At 35.9% G+C, this 17600-nt stretch overlaps 1 protein-coding gene across 2 annotated transcripts in view; it reads right to left on the bottom strand.

The window, feature by feature from the left end:
* Positions 1-1814: 1814 nt before the first annotated feature.
* Rnf19a (ring finger protein 19A, RBR E3 ubiquitin protein ligase) overlaps positions 1815-17600 on the bottom strand; it is a 47606-nt gene continuing 31820 nt past the window's right edge. For both annotated transcript variants that reach the window (XM_013012508.1, XM_013012509.1), the window contains exons 4-10: positions 16223-16367; positions 15471-15633; positions 11361-11475; positions 10552-10713; positions 6242-6455; positions 4168-4311; positions 1815-3136 (exon numbers count right to left, since the gene is read on the bottom strand). In XM_013012508.1, coding sequence (XP_012867962.1) covers positions 2446-3136; positions 4168-4311; positions 6242-6455; positions 10552-10713; positions 11361-11475; positions 15471-15633; positions 16223-16367 — 1634 coding nt within the window. In that variant the 3' untranslated portion in view covers positions 1815-2445. The remainder of the gene's footprint in view (positions 3137-4167; positions 4312-6241; positions 6456-10551; positions 10714-11360; positions 11476-15470; positions 15634-16222; positions 16368-17600) is intronic.

Below are 17600 nucleotides of genomic sequence, written 5' to 3'. Positions count from 1 at the left end.
ACTTTCCTGCCTAGGCTGGCTTCATACTGCAATCCTCAGATCTCAGCTTCCTGAGTAGCTAGGATTACAGGTGTGAGTCACTGGCACCTGGCAGGTGGACCATTTTTAAGATGAGGTGGCAGTGACAAGGGTAGAGGGTGAGGTAAACTGAATGCACTGATCTCTTATATGATGCCACATTACTATATTCCTGCATTACTCATCTGGCTTAACAACTCATTTTTATATTTCAGCCTTTGATAGAAATGTAAAGAAGACAGCCAACATTTTCATGAAGTTAACTAATTTTCATTAACTATGTACTACAGAAAAAACACCTATGCATTTTATAGATGCTATAAAAATGAAAGCAGTTGGGTTACTATTAGCTTGAATTTAAAAGGCTCCATCTTCATAATCTAATGCTACAACACATTCTTTTCAGTCTTCTAAAATATTTTTTACTTTTGCTAAAATGGCACTTTGCAATAATATCAAACCCAATTATAGACCTATTTACTCAATTTAAATTCAAACAACTGACTTCTGTGTGTGTGTGTGTGTGTGTGTGTGTGGTGCTGGGGATCAAACCCAGGGGCTTGCACATGATAAGCAAGAACACTTCCACTTAACTAAATCCCCAGTCCCTAACTCACTTTTATGAATAAAATTATTTTAACAAAGTATCTTTCTTCTGCAGTAAAGGCAGGACTGAGACATGAAAAATGGAATTTCTAACATTATTTGTTGGAAAATTCAGCAAATGCTTCCTTTGTGACTGAGGCCAGAAGCAAAATAATTTTAATGGCTTGTAATATTGATGACTATTATCACACAGCAAGTGAAAATTCCTTAAAAAATGTATCTTTCAAAAATAACCTGTCTAAAATGTACTCTACCTGATTTGTGTCTCCTTTATAAAAATAAAACTTAAAAAAATACCTGTTCACACATCAAAATGCAGCAAAAGTATTTACATTTATTTCACATATGCAGTTTACACACTCATTATTGAACAAAACTGGAATGCAAACAAATATACAAATATCATAATAAGCATGATCAAATAAAATAACTGGCACTAGTGTTATAAGCATATTAATGGACTTGGTGAAAGAAAGACTTGGTGATGGAAGTAGACTGCAGCCCATGACATTTTTCTTTTTTTTTTCTTTTTTTAATCAAAAGAAAATGCTCAGTAGCACCATAATGGTAGTACTTAAACATAGAAGGAACATTTTAACTGCTGTCATTGAGATTAACCTGCTTTATATAAGTGACCTACATAGGAAGTTAACAATACAGGTAGTATTTTGGCCAACTTCTAAAGCCAACCATATGCAGACCTTTTGCACTCGGCACATATGAGCTTGGCATGGTGCCTTTGATTTTATGGTTGGAAAAGATACACATGTGTTTAAAAACTGAGGTTACATTTAAGTTAAATTTACTAAAGCCTGAGTGTGTCTTTGGTAGGCTAATACTTTTTCAGCATTGTTATTAATCACATTCATGTTTATCTAGTTCCTGTATTTTTCTATATAATTCAAGGTGGTAAGAGAGGACACTGTGCACAATACAGCAAAATCCTCCAATGACTAGGCTCTTAAAACCCAAACTATCCCAAAAGGCACCAAGAATCAACGGGGTACAAATTTCCCCTTAGTAAAAGATGACTTTTTTTTTTTTTGGTAATACTTACAACCTAATGGGACTTTACTTTGTAGTTTTATTTATTTGTTGCTGTCAATATATTTAATTATCTTTTACATTTTTCTTCTAAAACAGCATCAACAATATATATGTATGTGTATATATATATATATATATATATATATATACACACACATATATATTACCAGGTATTTCTATTTCAAAGTTGTGCAAAAACTGCCACAATCTTGCTCAAAGTATCTTATATATCCAAATGGTTGCAAATAGGCTGCCAAGCTTTATATATTCTCATTACATATGAAGAAAATGAAATTTAAGCCCAGTTATGAATAGAAATGTTGCAGAGAGTATCACATATTGAGTAACCTGCCTGGTTATTTTGAATAACATCCCTTAGTGGTTTCAATAAAATGTCACTAACCACTTATCTCAAAGCCTCAAGTTTTCTTTGTAAGAATGCTGTAGAGCTGCATTAGTATTTTGTACTTATTATAAATTAAGCCACATTTCTATCTAAATACACAGCTATAGTATCAAGAATGTTTTGTGAGCACACAAAACATGCTTTACTCTTAAGATGTACTATTTTCCTAATAATGCACTTTAAAGCCTTCATTTCATAGTTTGGTGATTAAGATCCACATGAAACACAATGGTTTGCTGAACACAGAAAAGGTATCTGCATTTTGATGAAACCTGGCTTTTGCTGGTAATGTGAAAAAGTAGTCACATACATTTAACCAGCTCCAAACAAGGTTGTTCAGTGGTAATGATTTTGCAGCATTTATAGGCCTAAATTTCAGTCTGAATTGCAACTTTTAATTCCATTGTCTTATGTGAGTGGTTGTTGTTTGTTTCTTTTAGTGAATCACCAAAATATAGATCAGCATTAGGTTTTATTCCACTGTTACCGTGTTCTTCAGTGATAGGATTCTGCTGTGGAACTTCTGAACATGAAGCAGTTTTGGTGAGCAGAGAAATGCTACACTGATAGGGGGAGTTTTCCAGACGGTCATTTTCTACCTCAGGAAGAATGCTGACAGTAGCGAAGCGGGCGTGATAATCACTGGACCCATGACTACAAGATGTTTTCATGCTTTCAAGGTCAGAACAGCTGAATTCAGAAAAATGACTAGAGTGGGAATCTGCTACAGATGGCATACTGTCACTGAGGGATGGAGCCTCAAATTCGCTCGAGTTCGTGCTTTGTTGTTCTAACAACTGTGCATCCATGTCCTCTCTGGTCTCATTGATCTTCATGTTCCCCTTTTTCCTCAACTTGCTGCTCTTGGATTTCTTTCCTGCGGCAGCTTCTTTGGACCATTTGGCTGTACTGGATTTACCTTCTGGCAAGCTGCAAGACGAAGTGCCAGGATGGCTTCGGGGAGTGCTGCCATCATCCACACTGCTGCTGCCGCTGTGGTGTCTCAACTTGGATGGCTTCGACTCAATGTCTACTTGCACTTCCAGGCTGTTGCCCTCTCTGGAACACAGGAGTAATAAATATAATTTCTGGCTTTGGTTTTATTCACCTGATAGCAAAGGGGGCAGGTTTTTTTTTTTAAGAATAATCAAAAGGCTATATATAGAAGCTGTCAGAACATAGTCACACATAAAACTAATTGAAAGAAGAGGGCTTCAGTTTTTAAAAATAGTAGTAGATATAATTACTTCTTACGCTGTTCTAGATACTTTTTGTGCTTTGTTAATTTTTTCAGGTAGGGTCTTATAATTTTGTCTGGGGCTTTACTTTGTTTGCATGGCTTTGTCATGAACTGCATCACTCCTACCTTTACCTCCCATGTAATTGTGATTATAGGCATATGCACCATGCCCAGATTGTTTTTTAAGATAGAGTCTAATTTTGAGTAGGCTGGTCTCAAACTGCAATTCTTTTGAAAATCTCACCTCCCATACAGCTGGGATTACAGGTATGTTTGTATCTCCTGTAAACCCTCCCCACATCTTTTAAAAAACAGCTTTGGCGAAGTTTTATTTTTTTGTTTAATTTTGCTAACCCTGGGGCTTGAACTCAGGGCCTGAGCACCGTCCCTGAGCTTCTTTTTGCTCAAGGCTACCACTGAGCCACAGTGCCACTTCCAGCCTTTTCTGTTTATATGGTACTGAGGAATGGAACCCAGGGCTTCATACATGCTAGGCAAGCACTCTACCACTAAACCACATTCCCAGTCCCAGGTGAAGTATAATTTAAATGTGATTAAATTCACCAGTATATAATTTACAGTATATAATTTAGTGATTTTTAGTCTTTTCATCCCCCAAAGAAACCCTATACCCTGTAACAATCAGTTCCCATTCTTTCCTCCCTGGAGTTCCAGCAATCAGGAATCTACTATTAGATTTGTCTACTTTGAATATCTCACCATTTCTTTTCCCAAAGTACTTAACAGTTGGTCACTATTATTCACTGGTTTATTTTGGCTTGGTGATAAAGATAATCCCTTTAAATTTAATTCAAAACTACTTGTGGCTTTATAACAATGTTTTCCTTACTTGTCCATTGGGATGTAGGAATTCAGAATGGATCCTGCCATTGCTTTGGTGCTGGCATTATCACTAACTGTTCCCAAGCTGACTGTACCAGATTCTCCACTTAGACTGTACCGTTCTTTCTGTACATCTGCTTGTACTTCCAACCTTAAAGGGGAGGGTATCAGATAAAAAGCCAAAATTATTTATAATTCAGTACTGCGATGCCATGTTAATGTTAAATAATTCAGTTAAGAACTTTAGTAGTGAGAAGCTAATTTTAGATACCATTATTTTTTTCAGTTTCTACTTACTTGATCACTCAAATTCTATTGTAGTACACTGAATAGTCAGTTCCAGTCATCCAGAAGCAATGGGAAAAATTAGCCAAGTAAGGCAGAAAGAACACCACAAAAATAAAACAATGGGCTTTTAACTTAAATAAGCTCCACTACTTTCACTTAGGATTTGGCACTCTGTCATGCTTCAGTGCAAAACACAACATCAAAACATATAACCAACCATTACACATGACAGATCAGTGAGTCAAAAAAATTCTGCATTAAAAATGGTTCTAAGCTTGGTGCTGTTGGCTCATGCTTGTAATCCTAGCTACGCAGGAGGCGGAGATCTGAGGATAGCTGTTCAAAGCCAGCCTGGGCAGGAAAGTCCATGAGACTCATCTCCAATTAAGCACCAAAACAACAAAGACAAAACAAAACCCCAGAAATACAGCCTTAAGTGGTGGAGCACTAGCCTTAAGCAAAAAAGCTCAGGGATAGTGCCCAGGCCATGAGTTTAAGCCCCAGAACTGGAACAGAAAATAGATTCTATGAAGAGCATTCTGACTTTTTTTCTTTTTCAGTAGTGTTAGGGATCAAACTCAGAGGACCTTGTGCATATGAGATACTGACCTACATCCCCAACCCATATCTGACTTTTAAGAAATAATAATATACACGACTATAACTTAAAGAACTTCTGTTCCAATAACAATTATAACTTAAAAGTTTCTGTTCAAGGTCTGGGAAGATGGCTCAGTGGTAGAAAGCTTGCCTTGCATGCATGAGGCCCTGAGTTCGATTCCGCAGCACCACATAAGCAGAAAAAGCTGGGAGTGGTGCTGTGGCTCAAGTGGTAGAGGACTAGCCTTGAGCTGAAGAGCTGAGGGACAGTGCCCAGGCCCAGAGTTCAGGCCCCACAACTGACCAAAAAAATAAAAAAATTTCTGTTCAAGCACAATCTACCTAAAAATAAGACAAATACAACTGATTTATCTTTTTTTTAGGGGGTCAGTTGTGGGGTTTGAATTCTGGTCCTGGGCACTGTCCCTCAGCTTTTCAGCTCAAGGCTAGCTCTCTACCACTTGAGCCACAGTGCCACTTCCAGTTTTCTAGTGGTTAACGGGAGGTAAGAGTCTCATAGTCTTTCCTGCCCAGGCTGGCTTTGAACTGCAATCCTCAGATCTCAGCCTTCTGCAACAGCTAGGATTACAGGTGTAAGACACCAGCACCTGGCCTGATTTATCTTTTGATTCATGTTTTCCCTTTACATAAAAACATTAATAAAGCATAGTGAATCAAAAAGAAGAAACATGAGAAGATTAAAAAACATGTTAATTTCTCCTATTTATCTGTATGAGTATTAGTATAAGACTTGGTGAGAAGTGACCATTAACTCCACAGGACCTAGACTGATTATCCTGACCCAAGTTCATGTACTCTTGGATGTCTTGACTCCACTTGTTACCAAGCCCAGGTAAAGTCTCATTTCCCAATATCCAGCTGTTTTCTGACCCCAGAATGAAGGACTAAGCTAAGCATTACCTTCAGTGTACACTGAAGCAGCTCCAGCACCAATTTCTCCTATCAAATGTGACAAGTGTAATGACAAACTGGCAGAATGTTATTTCTCAATTTAGCTATTACCACAACATAGAATATTTTGACAGGAAATTTAATCAGTAAAAACAAATCTGATCTACCACTAAATTTCATTTGTTAGAGGCTAAACATATTCTAGTCAAAAAAGTCTCATCTAAAAATTTTTTTTAACGTAAGGCAGAAACCAAATAAGTCAAAATCACACGATTTCTTACCTGTTAAAGCAGTTTACCATGGCACTTCCTGACAGACTCCCCGTTATACTAGCTCCAGCCAGAGCCATGGTGCTTGCCGTTTCACTCAGGTTGTCTCTAATGGCTCCTATTCGATCCATGTGGCTTCCACTTGCACTCAAACTGCCCGTCAGACCACCAACACTTCCCTCTCCTATGCTAGGATTGTGTCTTGCTTCTGCTACTGATGTTGTATCTAAAAGCAAATGATTCAAAGAAATTAAGGCATGATTTTAATTTCTCCCTTCTTTAACAGCTTTATAATTTCAGCTAGGCCTTTTTATTAAACAAAGCACAAAACACACAGGAACAGAAAGATATCTGAACAACAGGGAAAGTATCTCAGAAAGTATAGTTGGATCAGAAACTAATTTTAAAAAAGATCCAGAAGAGTAAAGAATTTTATACTGAATAAATAATTGAAATTTTAATTGATTTTAGATGAAAAGTATGGGCAAATCTTCAATAAGTGTCATATGAAGAGCTTGTAACTCTAGGTCAATAAAAATGGGACAAAAATGGTTCCTAGATATGTCACAGTTTAAATTATCTACAAACTATTGCAAGACTTGATAACACTATATTCTAAATCTTATGGTAAGCTTTGTTTTGAGGGATTCACTTATTCATGTCAGTATTTTATATACTCAGGGTAATATAAGTTATGAGAAAAATAAAAGTAAGGGAGTGAGAAATGACCAGCCCTGCATGTAATGCCTGCACACCATTTTATATACTATGATTAGGAGGCCTCTTGGATAACTCTTACAGAGAATCTAGGAAAAGTAAAGGAGTAAGCTATGAAATTATCTGGAAGAAGAGAATTCCAGGTGGAGGGACCTGTTAAGTTTAAAGCCTAGGAACAGAAACATGATTAGCATGCTCAAAAATTAAGAGGAGAATGGTATAGAAGAGGAGGATGAGGTACTTGGAACAGATCATAGCAGTCTTTGGGGCCATAAGGATTTTGGACCTCCTTCAAAATACAGTTAGAAGTCACCAAGGAAGTTTAGTATAAGACATGATCTGACCAATGTTTTCAAGGTATGACCATGGCTGTACTTCAGAACAGTGGGTGGAAACTGAGAAGGTGATATATCAGTTGTGAGGCTATTATAATAGCAGAGGAAAGAAAATAGTAGTGTGGATTAGTGCAGAAGCAGTGGAGAGGTAATAAGTAGTTGAACTGTTGCCATGGACTGAAAGAAGCAGCAGAATGTGCTGATAAATCAGTTATAGGGTGTGAGGAGGAAAGAGGGTCATGATAGAAAAGTTTTATTTCACTTTTTTCGCAAATGACTAGCATTTGTCAGGCATTATTCTTGGAGCTAGGACTGTGATAAACAAAAAGGAGCTTCTCTCTAGTCCATGCCCCTTTATGGAAGAGACAATAGAAGGTAATAGGGGAACTCTGAGTTGGGTGAAACTACATTTCGGTTGATTTTCTAAATTTAACAAGTCTGCAATCAGTTAATAATCATTGTAGTTTTGCTTTGGGTAATCTGTAAAATGGGAGTAGTAATAGCCTCCCAGAGTTGTATAATTTTCAAGTAAGTACCTACTACACTGCTCCTTGACATTAGATTTAGATAGAGTTAGAGTCATCACCCTTATAGGGAGAATGTTTTTGACCCAAACAACACAAATAAGAGAAGTTATTTACTGAAGTCAGAATAATGGAAGGAAGAACAAGTTTTAGAATAAAGAGTTTGTTTGTAGAGAAGTTAACTTTGAAATTCTTGTTTGAAATCAAAGTGTAGGTTCAAGGAAAAGTTAGATATTCAAGTTTGAGGCTCAGGAGAGAGTTCTAAACTAAATATAAATTTATAGGGCTATCAGTGTCCATGTGTATATCTCTGTGTTTGTATATGTGATCTATAGAGCTTCGTCCTTGGTTAGGCAGGTGTTTACACCAATGAGGCATGCCTCTAAAACATTCTTGCACTGGCTATTGCAGTGCCTATACCACAATCCACCTATTTTAGGCTTTTCATTATAGCTGGGATAACAAATGTGTGCCACTATGCCCACTGTCTCTGGTGAGATGGAGTCTCTAGCTGGGATAACAAATGTGTGCCACTATGCCCACTGTCTCTGGTGAGATGGAGTCTCTCAGACTCTACTCAGACTGGCCTGGAACCACAATTCTCCCTATTGCAACTTCCTATGTAGCTTGACAGATGTGCATCACTGAATCCAAATACTGGCTGGGAAGGGGTCCACATTTCTAAGAGCTATAATTATAGTTATCAGCCCAGCTGTCAGTCTATTTAATCCATTAATATACACTACATACTGTATATAACACACACTAATATATAATATATATTAATAGATCCTATACATTAATAGATGAAATTACCTAGGAAGTGAATATAGATAGATAAGAGAAGAAGTGTGAGAACTGGGCCCTAGGAAACTAGAATTAGGTTAGGAGAAGAAAATGAACCTTCAAAGCAAATTTAGAAAGAATGGCTAGCAGATATGATTAGAAGTCACTTACAGAAAGACAAGTAAACAAGTGTTTCAAGGAGGATCCAGTTTATCACATTAGGTATGAGGTACGCTGTTCAGATGAGGCTAGAATGGACTACTGTGTTTGGTAACATAGAAGCCATGGGTGACATCTAATTTAGTAGAATGGTGGAGGTAAATTCTGGAGTAGAAGGGACCAAAATCTGATTGTATTAAGGTCAAGAGAGAACAAAGGAAACAAGGGGGCCTTATTTCTTACATGTTTTCTAATTTTATCTTTACGAAATATAATCAATGGTAATATTTCATTTTTGAAAAATTAGAAAAAGAAATAGAATAAAAGCTGCTAGAATATAAAACATGCACTTTAAAAAATAAAGCTTGGGTGGCTCATGCTTGTAATCCTAGCTACTAAGGAGGCTGAGATCTGAGGATTGTGGTTTGGTGCCAGCCTGTGCAGAAAAGTCCCCATGAGATTCTTATTTCCAATAAACCATTCAAAAACTGGAAGTGGCCCTGTGGCTGAAGTGGTAGAGCACTACAGTGCTTTGAGCACTAAGAGGCTCAGGGACAGCACCCAGTCCCTAAGTTCAAGCCCCAAACTGACCAAAAAAAAAAAGCTTTTTAATGTGAGAAAAGTGCCTTTTCTATTAAGGTGGTTTGCTTCCTTTTTATTAACCTTGTGAGTAGTTACATACACTCCTTTCCTGAGCACTTAAGGTATCAGTTAGAAGCTTCTTGAATTTTAGGGCTGGGAAGGTGGCTCAGTGGTAGAGCGCTTGCCTTGCATGCATGAGGCCCTGGTTCGATTCCTCAGCACCACATAAGCAAAAAGAAAAAAGCTGGAAGTGGCACTGTGACTCAAGTGGTAGAGCGCTAGCCTTGAGCTGAAGAGCTGACAGACAGCGCCCAAGCCCAGAGTTCAAAACCCAAGACAGGAACCCCCCCCCCAAAAAAAAGAAGCTTCTTGAATTTTAGTTTTAGGCTGTTAATTAAGCCACATCCTTTTGCAAATTGTAAACCTGAGCTCAGTCAATAAGAGCAGAGGGGTAGGCCCTGCTGTGTTAGGCCTGCTTGCTTGCCAGCCTTTTGGCTGATGGCTCACTCTTCTGCAGAAGTTAACTTTGCCTTGGTGAGTTCCTTTTGATTTGGTGTCTTTATTCTTACGTGACACCTCAACATTCTGAGCTATTTCTAACATTAATTAATAAGTTGTACTTAATTTCAGCAAATTATTGTCCTAATTCATAGTTTTGTTTTTTCTGTCCTGGGGCTTGAACTCAGGGTCTGGGATCTATCTCTGAGCTCTTTTTGTTCAAGTCTAGCATTCCACTACTTGAGCCACAGCATCACTTCTGGTTTTCTAGTGGTTTATTGGAGATAAGAGCCTCATGGACTTTCCTGCCTGGGCTGGCTTTGAACTGCAATCCTCAGATCTCAGCCTCCTGAGAAGCTAGGATTATAGGTGTAAACCACCAGCTCCTGGCTAACTCATAGTTTTAAAATAATGTTTTGCTAAACATATTTTGGATTTATTGAACACCTGTTCTTTTAATTGCATTTTCCCTTACATCCTTTCTTAATTTTCAATGTGTTAAAGCAAAATATAACAATAAAAAGCTTCAGATTTCACTTAGAATCATTCTACTCTTTTTCATCCATACATACTTCCTTGACAGTTCATTTCACTGACATACTGGATGAACACTACTAGGCTTAAAAGAAGACAACAGAAATTCTGATTTGCATGGTATATACGTCCCCTCCCCCCCAAACTATTAATACGCACATTTTCTTCCTTTTCTTAAAGGACTTACCTACAGCTGTGTTAGTTCCACCAACATTTATATCATTTTCGTCATCAAATTCAATCCGGACTCCTTTTCCATTGCCTGCTGAGACTCCACAACCTCCACTTCGACAGAGTGAAATCGGAACTACGCCATAGACATAGGCTAACATTATAGGAACACCAATACCTAAAGAGGAATTAAACTAGTCAATATAAGCCCCAAACATAATATCTTAGAAACTGTAACCCCTCTGTACAATATCTTTACAATAAAAATATGCATTAAAAATAAATAAAATCTTAGAAATATAAGGTTAAGGAAATCTTTTTAAGAGAAGGTAGAAAAGAAAAGTGAAGCATGTACCAACAGTAGATTCACCAAGCTCTTTAATGAAAGGACACAACCTGCCTGCCTTTTGGCTGATTCATATGAGAGGGAATATAAAAAGATAACACCTAAAATCCTTTTCTTTTTAAGTGTCAGGTGTAGAATCTAATCGTAGGGGGGGGTTGATACCCTGAAGTTAGCTTCTTAAATCTGTAACGCTTTTTAAAAATATAATTTCATTGTTATTATTAAAGGTGTTATACAAAAGGATTATGGTGTTATACAAAAGGATTATGATTATAAGTCAGGTAATGAATTTACTTTGTAATATTTTTAATCATAAAGTCACTAAGAGACATTCTGTTGGCCTAATTTAAACCATCCTTAAATTTAAAAAGTAACCTTCATTATCAATACTTCTTAAAAAACAAAACAAATCCCAAAACAAAAATTTTCCACAACTCCATAAAACTTGAGGCAAACAGTATTTTGAAGCATTCTCTTACCTACAGTCACTGCAGCTACTACTGGAGACACAATTACAGACAATGTCACACCACCTGCTATTGCCAGATTCCGCTTATGCTTTGAAACATCCTTGCCTTCATATCGATTATGAATCTTGAATTAAAAATATAAATCAAGAGTGGAAGATTAAACAGAAAATACATTACATATTTAAACAGATCTACATATGTAAGGAACTTAAACTGATTTTACAATTTCAAATGAGTGTCAAAGTAAAATTACTGTTCTTAAGCCTTATTTCACAAGTAATTTGCCCTTTAACAGTAATTTGCTTATGTACAGACAGTGATTCAATAGATTTTGTGTTTTCTGTTAAAGTAGGAATGGTGGGAAAATATAATCATAATACCCACTGCGTATATGTGAAAATGGAACTAAAAAACCTGAGGGGATGGGTAAGACTGGGATAAATAGGAGGAGGGGGAAAATGATGGAAGGGTGGCACTGATCAAAATGCATTGTATATATAAACTGATATGTTGAATTGAAACCCTTTTCTACAAGTATTTAATAATTTTGAGTAGTACAACTGTGTATTTAGAAAAGAAGTAAGAATATTATTTCAACACAGTTGTTAGTGGGTTATTTCACTAACAGGAACTTTAGCATTCTATAAGTTTCTTTCTATGTAAGATTCTCTGATTTTTGCTCAAGGCTAGTGTTACAGTGCCAGTTCTGTTTTTCTGCTGTTAACTGAAGGTAAGTCTTATGGACTTTCCTGCCCTCTCTGGCTTCGAACCATGATTCTCAGAGCTCAGCCTACTGAGTAGGGATTACAGGGATGAACCACCAACACCCAGCTCCAATTTTTTAAAATTTGAACTTAAAAAGTAGTGGAGAATGGGGGTGGGGGTGGTGTAGCTGAGGAAGGGGAAGGGAAAGGATGGTAGGGGAAAAACAAAGGAGGAGGCAACAATGCTGGATAAGAAATGTACTCATTACCTTGCTCATTTAACTGTAACCCCTTTGTACAGTATTTTCACAATAAAAAAGTTAATTGAAAAAAGTAGCATAATAAAACAAATACACAACTAGGGTTTTCTCAAGAACATTTTTGTCAAAGAAACAAACATAGATGATTCAAAATTCTTTCTTCAAGAGGTAGAGAGTAAGCTGGGAACCAGTGGTTCATGCTTGTAATCCTAGTTACACAGGAGGCTCAGACCTGAGGATTGTGATTCAAAGCCAGCCTGGGCTGAAAAGTCCATGAGACTTTTATCTCTAATAAACAACCCAGAAAAAGTTGGAAGCAGCACTTTGGCTCAAGTAGTAGAGATTCAGGGACAGTGCCCAGGCCCTGAGTTCAAGCCCAGGGCCAGCAAAAAGAGAGAGAGAGAGAGAGAGAGAGAGAGAGAGAGAGAGTAAATAATGACTACCAGATAAGAAACGTATGTACTTAACATCTTTATACAGTTTTGCTATTAACAAATAGAGTTTAATATCACCACAAAATTGGCTTATGAGGTTTTATATAACTTGGAAATAGCTCAGTAGCTGTTTTTTGGTGTCAGTCCTGGGACCTGAACTCAAGTTTTTCACTCAAGGTTAGCCCTCTACCACTTGAATAACAGCTCCATTCCTGGCTTTTTGGTGGTTAGTGGAGATAATAGCCTTAAGGACTTTCCTGCGTGGCCTTGCTTTGAACTGAGATCCTCAGACCTCAGCTTCTTGACTAGGTAAGATTACAAGCATAAACCACTGGGGCTTAGCAGTAGCTTTGTTCTTAAGGTTTTCAAGGGCTAATGCTAATATAGAACATTTTTCTCTGTTTTAAGATATATTCAAAACAGCCTCAAAATATTCTAGCATAAAATATTTTACTTGCAAAGAATATTAAGACAAAGCATAATAAAAGATCATTGGTGGTTATTTGAAAGGCTATAAAATACTATTAGTCTTGTATGAAAGATGAAACAGGCTGGGGTGGATGCTAGGCTAGGCATGTATGAGACAAGGAACATTTCTTGATCCTAGTCAAAATTCTGCTTCCCATTACTGACTGTATTTCAAGGAAATAAGTGTCTATATAAAGTTCATGGAGGCAGAAATGGAAGATCTTCTCAAAGTCCTTTTCATATCCTTCAGTATGAAGTTAATTCTTGCTCTTTTTTACTTGTACTCCTATGAAAAATAATACTAAAGCAGACCTAACATAAAAGCCACAAAACCTTGCTAAAGGAGGCTTGTACCTTAAAAATCAATGTTCAATTACAGTGATCCATCCCATTATACACTATTTCTGGTTCAATGTAATTGTTTGGTTTTGCTATTTGTTGCCACATTTCCTACTTTTTTATTATAAATGAAGGCTCAACTTTTTAGCAATTCATTGACAATAGGTTTTCCTGTCTAGTTTAGATCCCTAAACACAGAACAGAATGGAAAATAAATTCTTCTACTTCCAGCTGTATGGTACCTAACACAGGGCAATAAATAACCTCTTCTTATAAGAATGTGCAGTATAATAGTTTTTCTATTTCCTTTCTACTTCTATTTGGAAGTATGCAAATAGTTTTCAGCAAAACCCTGTTTTGGTTAAGTACATTAAAATTATATCCAGTCTCTATTTGGATATTTTTTTTTAATTTAGGTTTTCTGAACACCCAGACCCTAAGTTCAAGCCCTAGAACCAGTATAAGCAAACAAATAAACATCTTCTGAAACATTTAGCTTACAAATATCTGTTACCATCAGTCTCAGAATTAGTTATTTTGTTTTGTTTTCTGTTTTTTGTAGTGCCAGAGCTGCATACTCTGCAAGTGATCTACCACTGAGCTGTATCCCAACCCCCTAAAAGTAATTAAAAAAAACTAGTATACATGTTGTTATTTTAAAATATGCCTTACTATAAATATAAATTTAAATATTATATAGAAATTATAGAATATATAATATAAATTCAAATAAAAATTTAAAATGTTTTACTATAAAATGTCTTCAATTAAAAAAACACTATCTATTATATAGAAGATCAACCTTACTGAATTTGTTCCTAGAAATCAGACATAGAATAAAAGGAAATAATTGAAAGGGAAACATTCTGACTCAACACGAAAATGTTCTAACAAGTCATTTTTGTTGTAGTTGACAAAGGGAGTGTATCCACTTACTAGCCACTGACTCTTCAAAAAGAAGATTTGTTCTACTAATAAAATATAATTCAGCAATCACAGAGCAGTAATAATTAATAGTAAGTACTAGATACAATCTGAGAATATACTATAAGCATATTTACTAATAGCAGGACTTTGAACTAAAGTGGAAAAAATTAAAGAATTGGCTAACTATTCTCTGTCTCCGGGCGTGCATTAATTAGTTATTAACTGTAATTTAAAACAATATCATATACCTGTTTTTACAGTGATATACCCATATGAAGAATGTCAAGTGTATACTCTTCAATACTTGATGCTTAAAAGTTATTTTGTCTCGGGGCTGGGAAGGTGGCTCAGTGGTAGAGAGCTTGCCTTGCATGCTCAAGGCCCTGGGTTCGATTCCTCAGCACCACATAAGCAAAAAGAAAAAGCCGGAAGTGGTGCTGTGGCTCAAGTGGTAGAGTGCTAGCCTTGAGCTGAAGAGCTGAGGGACAGCGCCCAGGCCCAGAGTTCAGGCCCCACAACCGGACCCAAAAAAAAAAAAAAAAGTTATTTTGTCTCTTCCTCTCTACTACTTACGCCACACCTATAGACCTTCTTGTCCTGAGATATTTTGCCTGGCCTAGACTCAGATAGCAATATTACCTTCACTTCCCCAATAGCCAGGTTTACAGGCATGCATTACAACATCAGACTTGCTTATGAAGTAGTGTCTACCATTAGTTTGGGCTGGCTTTGAACTGTGATCCTCCTTAATTCACCTTCCATTCAAAGTTGGTTTTATACTGCAAATAGACTTAAGATTTTATATTCAGATTGCTTTTGTATAAAATCAATATGTATATATTAGATTATAAACACTAAAATTATGAAAGTTCTTTTATAATGAAAAAAACTGTTGTCTAAAAATAAGCAAAACAACAACAAACCCATCAATAAAAAAGACAAACCAAAAGGTTTCTAACATGCTAGCAAAGAAGTATGCATTTTTACCTTACGGCCTACATACACAGGAATGCCAATAATCATTGCAGGAATAGCAATGCCAGCTATTAAAGCAATTCCTACAGGGGCACCAACAAGGGTTCCCAGCTGCCATAAGATCTTCTTCTTTCGGCTCCAGGGTTTCTTTCCCCAAAAAGTACAACCTGATGGACTAAAGGGAAAAATTGTAATGTAAAATAACTTGTAAAAAACTTTATTCAGTTTTTTATACTTAGTTCTTCCCCTCCCACTTTTTTTTTGCATTTTGAGTTCACTAAAGCTAAAAGATAACATACAGTATATTAACTATAAACTGAATTAATAGGATATTGCTATATGAAATTCAAAATTTATCCCTATTCCTCCATAATGCTCAAAACCTGAAAACTTAATAAATGCACACTTAAGCTCTGTTTTAGGCATGCAATTATGTGATTATAATATAACTTCAGTTTATGGCTTCAATAAGGAAATTCATATATGAGAAAATTAAGACATAGTATAATACAAAGGGCATTACATACAAGCATTCTATTTCAACAAAAACAAACATAGGAATTTCCATTTCCTATTTTGACTAGTTATAAATTCAAAATGACTGATGTAATAATTGGATACCAACTTTTAAATTTATGAAACTAAAATAAAATCCATCCTTTTAAATTCCTACTTAAAAATATGCCTAGTTTTTTCTGAAAAGTACTTTTACAGTGCAATATAAAATTATATGCATTTATAAGTAACACCTGCTATAAGCTTACCTTAGATAATGTAAATCAGAGATTTCTTTCATGCACAACCAACAAAACTCACAACCACAGACAGCACATGTCATGTGATTACAGCTCCCATCATTCATCTTTATTATATAAGCAGCACATCGTGGACATGGCTTTATATCATCAGCTATTAGAAACAGAGAGACATCAGGAATAGACAGACATCTGCTAAGTATATAAAACTGATCTAAAAATAATTTTCAGTAGATTATCAATTGTAATACTGACAAAAGAAATCGTAGTATGCATAATTCATTAACTGACAATAGTATATAAAGTTTCTCTTCTTCCTTTCTTAGAGAGGTGAACATTTTCAAACACATTTTCAAACTAGTAACAGAAGAATAAAAAAGAAAAGAGAATCAAGGCAAATTCCAAACTTCACTAAGTTTGTCTAGTCCAGATACCAAAGCTGCTTTCTCTTAAGTGGTATACTCTGAGGCTCTATATGTAAATCCCTGTTCATTTTTCTCTTCTAAATAAATGAACTATAAGTACTATAAAAATAATACTCAGATACCCTTGAGAAAGCAGATTTTCCCTATATTTTACTTCATATGACAGTCTGCAGAGTCAATACTCACAATAAAGGGTTCAAAAAGTAAAAGATTAATGAAGGGTTACTATAAACAGGGAAAGCAATTTCAGCATAAAAGCAACCATTGTTAGTTAAGCTCATGACTGTTTTTCATTTGTTGTCTGTCTTTTCTACTCATTTATTCAAATGTCAGTGCATGTTCCTTATATGGTTAAATTACACAATGGTGTAATTATGGTGTCAACTATAATCAAGTGATAGATAACTTTGAGAACTGATGATAGAGTAAGTTACATACTATTTGGAACTTTAGCAGTCATTTAAATAGTAACCTATAGTTATTTTACTAGTGGGTAGCTTAGTTTCCAACTGTGCACTCATAGTTTAGCAAAGATATTTATAATGTTAAACAATGAATTTGTTCCAATTTTTTTAAATATTTTAAGCACTAAGCTATATCCTATTTTCCCTTCTATAAGTTTTATGACTAAATTTTACCTGTGCTTATCAGTGAATTCAGGTCTCCTTAGTGCTTTTTTTCTAGGGCTAAAATGGATTTTAACTTAAAAACTAGAACAACACAATGTTTCAACAATGTAATAAATTTTGAGCAAACTACTAACTCTAGCAGCCAGACCAAGACAAATGATAATAACTAGAATACAAAAATTTTTAAATCTCACCTCAGTTAGAATGGCCATTATTAAGTAAACAAATGATAATAGAGGCTGGTAAGAAAGTAGCTAAAGGGAAACCCTACTAATATACTGTTGGTGAGAATGTAAACTTGTTTAATCACTCTGGGAAAAAATGTAGAGGTTC

The sequence above is a fragment of the Dipodomys ordii genome, unplaced genomic scaffold (assembly GCF_000151885.1).
Source record: "Dipodomys ordii isolate 6190 unplaced genomic scaffold, Dord_2.0 Scaffold17, whole genome shotgun sequence".
NCBI classification, from domain to species: domain Eukaryota; kingdom Metazoa; phylum Chordata; class Mammalia; order Rodentia; family Heteromyidae; genus Dipodomys; species Dipodomys ordii.
This window is presented reverse-complemented; position numbering and strand designations above follow the sequence as displayed.